Below are 4,682 nucleotides of genomic sequence, written 5' to 3' on the forward strand. Positions count from 1 at the left end.
TCCACATTAACCCCAAACTTCTTACTGCTTCTGCCTGCTGATTCTTATCTCCATAAACTAGTCTACATCTGTGGTGAGTGAGAGTCAGGACTTTATACACCAGCGGAGTGAAAAAGACGCGCAGTAACAGGAAATCAGTTGTTCGGCTGAAATCGGCGCACAGTGAAAATAAAAACAATATTTCACCAAATCAGTGGATTAAAACTAAAGTAACGAGCCGGGTTTGAAAATGTAAGAAGTAAAAAGTACAGATATTTGTGTAAAAATGTAATGAGTAAAAGTAAAAAGTCTGAAAAATAAATAGTGGAGTAAAAAACTGATACCAGAAAAATCTACTGAAGTACAGAAACGAAGTATTTGTACTCTGTTAATTCCCTCCTCTGACTGTGGAGAGGCTTCCAGGGAGGTCTGGTCTAGAGACAGTGGCATTGAGTAAAAGACAGGAGGTGGAGCTGGAGGTAGCAGATCTGAAGATGTTGAGATTCATTTGTAGTGACAACGATGGACAGGATTAGAAATGAGTTTATTAGTGGGACATGTAGGACGTTTTGGAGACAAGGTGAGGGAGGTGAGATTGAGATGGTTTGGACATGTGCAGAGGAGGGACATGGGGTATATCAGTAGGAGAATGCTGAGGATGGAGACACCAGGAAGGAGGAAAAGAGGAAGACCAAGGAGGAGGTTTATGGATGTGGTGAGGGAAGACATGCAGGTAGTTGGTGTGAAAGAGGCAGATGTAGAGGACAGGGGGGTATGGAGACGGATGATCCGCTGTTGCGCCCCCTAATGGGAGAAGCCGAAAGAAGAAGGGTTGTGAAGGGTTCGAATACTTATGTGATATTTCTGATATATATATATATATATATATATATATATAAATAATACAGAGAGAAAGTAAGTAGCAAGTAAACAAAAATAAACGAAATGTGTATGTTCAGGTGTGATATATAGATGGACTAGAATGGAATAAGATACAGGGATGTACTAAGATGTACGGTATCATAAAATATATATGCACTTATTTTTATTGCACAATAGGGAGAGCATTTAAGAGTTCATGAAGTACATTGCCTGGAGGAGAAACAGTTAAATGTTCTCCCCATTGTGCAATAAAAATATTAAAATACCTTGTGCTGTTAGATGTTTATACAGACGGTAATAGTTAATCATGGTTTTGGAGTGCATGCTGAAGGACACCACAGGCACAGGATGCTTTCACTATAAATACCTTTGATTAGATTTACCTAAATTTGAGCTCAGAGTTCAGGAAGTGTGAACGCTGTAGTACAAAGATCCCATTACTAAACTATCTGGAAACAGTGGACTGGTGTTCACATGACCTGATCCCAGATCTGTAAAGCAATTTGTAATTTTCAGTAATACACACCAAATAACATGATCAGCTTCAGTACCATCGAGTAAAGAGAAACGACTACTATAGTTATTAATATATGTACTCAGACAACCTTTTTGATGTGAGAACATAATCTCCTGTTGAATGTTAGTGCCAGTGAAAAAAATATTAAAAAATAAATATATGAATGGATTAACCTGGATTAAGACTTCAGTTTAGCAAACCTGTATAAACAAGTTATTTATTAATTTCCATTTTGTAATATGTAGTTCTGATAAAATCTCTAAATGTAAAAGCAGATTCTTTAGATCATGAGCCTCATCCACTAAAAAGCCTGCACTCTGACCTAAAACCTGGGATTTGTGAAGAAAGAATTTCACTGTGCTGTACATGTGACAAGAAAAAAGCCCTTTTTTATCTTTATTTTTCAGCTTTTAATGAAAAGACAGACTGGTATTGCAGTTTATTGCTTATTGGATACAAGATTTGTTTAGCTGAGGATGTTTATATGTATTACTTACACCCACCCCACCCCCCCACCCCCACAGTTAGTAAAGGTACTAACTAATTAGGTTCATTGGTACCAATTAAAGAAATTATTTGTGTGGCATTTTTATACAAGCTTTATTCTATTGAAATGCCAACTCTTCTGTTAAACATTCTTAATAAGAACCATCAAAATAAGGTTTTATGATTGTGATCCCTGTGAGATCCCTGTGGTGGAACCCTGTAGAACCTTATCACAGAGCATTCCAAACTTTTCTGACATCAGTGTGTACTGAGAGTGAAATTGCAGCATGTGACTGGAGCAGAATAAAGTGAGCGACGAGTTACTGTTTAAGTTACTGTGTTGCTCATTCAGATCTGTGTGTGTGTGTGAGAGTGTGTGTGTGTGTAGATTTAAACAATGAAGCTGTGTGCTCTGAATCTCTGCCTTCTGCTGGCATCATTTACATTTAAAGCAGGTAAGCAATGAGAATTATACAGGTAGATTTATTTCTTTTCTTGCTACAGATTTTAATGTTCATATTTATTATTTAATGTTCATATTTCTATTTTTATTTATCTCAGTTGATGGTTACTATAAACAAATACTCAGTCAGTGTCATTACACTCGGGATCTGGTCAACATTGAATTCATTCAGTCTCTGTACTTCAACATGGCTGAATATCTGAGGTACAACAGCACAACGGACAGATACACCGGGTTCACAGTTTATGGAGCGAGACTGGCTGAATCACTAAACCTAAACCCCAAAAACAATCTGTATTCCAATCTAGACAACTTCTGCAGATTTTACAGAGATCGCTATTCATCAAATGTTTTGAAGAAAGGTAGGAATCTCTCAGTTATTAACAGTGATGTAGCAGATTTTTAATCTTTCTGTTCCTCTATAATGTGTAACAGTTACAGTCACATCCATTTCAGACGGACAGACAGACACAGTTAGACCTCAGTGTTCAGTCATATTCATGTGGTTTCTCATTTTGTTTCCAGTGAAACCTGATGTGGTGTTGAGATCATTGACATCGGAGTCTGATCTCCCCGTAGCCAAGCTGATGTGCAGTCTGTATGATTATCACCCAAAAGGAGTCAATGTGACCTGGCTGAGACACGGCATGGTCCTAAAAGAAGGTGTTTCCTCCACCGAGGAGCTTTCAGATGGAGACTGGTACTATCAGTTCCACACTTTTCTAGAGTACACACCAAGACCTGGAGAAAACATCTCCTGCATGGTGAAGCATGAGAGCTTAACACAGCCACTCATATACACCTGGGGTGAGACTCTGGGCTCTTTTTTCCAATGTCTATTAATTCAGGTATATTACAGTCAGATATCGTGCTTAAGTGTGCAGATCCTGGAGATCCAGGCAGATTCCAGCTTAATTCAAGGATCTGGATGTTAACTGACGATTTATGATGGTTTTCTTGTTCTCAGATCCTCCATTTCCTGTGGATAAGAGGAACAAGCTGATCATTGGCATTTTCTTCCTGATATTGGGAATCGTTTTGGCTGTTTCTGGATGTCTTTATTACTTACTGAGATCCAAAAGTGAGTACAATGAAAAAAATATATTATTCTTATTAAAATTAAATCCTATAAAAAAACTATTCAGAATATGAGTCTAAAGAGTGACGCAATAAACCACATGGTTTTATGACTGAAAAGTCTGAATACACAGAAACTTTGTGATGAACTTACAGGTGAAAGATCCAGACGCAGAATACAGATTCAAGAGCTGAAGGCACATTTGTTTGACCAACTGGGTAGTGATGTGTGGTGAGGGCTGGGTGGTGATTGAGTCAATCTAACATTAACCCCAAGCAGGAAGTAGATCTGGAGCACAGAGAGAAAAGTGTCATTCACTGAGCAATCTGTTCACTTCTATTTTTAATGTACAGAATTTTTTTTCCAGAACACACTGTAAAGGCTCAAAGATCACACACAAACATCTGATTTGCTTAAATGAATCCTAATCTTTATTCCAGATTAAAATAAAATCTGTTTTTGTCTTTGCAGAAAGCACCACATCAGAGACCAATTCAGAAGCTTCAAATTTATCAGAGACTACAATGCATGTATACATGAATACCAATAATAAATAAAATTTTCAGTGATTTCATGCATTCTTAATATAAATCATTTGAAGGTTGGGTTTGGAATGAATGCATTAATGAGGTGTGATTTAATACTCTAAACTCACATATCCTTTAATAACTGAATGTCAGGTTTCTGTAATTTCATGGGATTAGAGTTATGATATTTTTACTACTTTCTCATTTTGGACTCATGATCCCGAAATTTCACTTCTTGAAAATTATAATGTAAATCCTGTAAAAAAAAAGAGAAAATAGCAGTGAGTTTGCTGCAGAAAAGTGACCATGAGCCACAACTCATAACGCAATAATAAAACTCTATCAAATTAATAACCAGTCACTTTTACAGGTGGAATGAGTTTGAGTTTGATTGAGAAATGTATCAACCTTACTTTCAATTCGTTCTAACATTTATACTCCAAAATGTTATGCACCCATTAGATGAAAATATTTTGTGTTCATCTAAATTGCTATAATTCTGAATTTTACAACAGTAACAGTATAACAGTAGGAGTGACACGCTTAACATGTATTAGCATTTATTTTTCTAGTCAATAACAATGCCAAATATCTATAGGCTTTGTTTCCTGCACCTCAACACAACTATTACTGTGTAGAATACTGCCATTGTGTTTTATCATATTATTGATTATTTCACTACTGTATGTACTACTTATGTCTAAATGTATTGTGTTGTTTATTGAATCAAAAATAAACTCTGAAAAAACA

At 36.4% G+C, this 4,682-nt stretch overlaps 1 protein-coding gene across 3 annotated transcripts; it reads left to right on the plus strand.

Moving 5' to 3' along the window:
* Nucleotides 1-2,169: 2,169 nt before the first annotated feature.
* LOC124400427 (class II histocompatibility antigen, B-L beta chain-like) lies at nt 2,170-4,682 on the plus strand. Of its 3 annotated transcripts, XM_046872253.1 has the most exons (6): nt 2,170-2,319; nt 2,426-2,689; nt 2,853-3,134; nt 3,295-3,408; nt 3,709-3,712; nt 3,877-4,682. In XM_046872253.1, exons 1-6 carry the CDS (start codon nt 2,262-2,264, stop codon nt 3,953-3,955), a joined length of 801 nt encoding a protein of 266 aa, XP_046728209.1. In that variant the 5' UTR covers nt 2,170-2,261; the 3' UTR covers nt 3,956-4,682. The 3 variants fall into 3 exon arrangements, with proteins under 3 accessions (XP_046728209.1, XP_046728208.1, XP_046728210.1); XM_046872252.1 differs by lacking the exon at nt 3,709-3,712; XM_046872254.1 differs by lacking the exons at nt 3,709-3,712; nt 3,877-4,682 and adding an exon at nt 3,561-3,662.

The sequence above is a fragment of the Silurus meridionalis genome, chromosome 17 (genome assembly GCF_014805685.1).
Source record: "Silurus meridionalis isolate SWU-2019-XX chromosome 17, ASM1480568v1, whole genome shotgun sequence".
NCBI lineage: Eukaryota > Metazoa > Chordata > Actinopteri > Siluriformes > Siluridae > Silurus > Silurus meridionalis.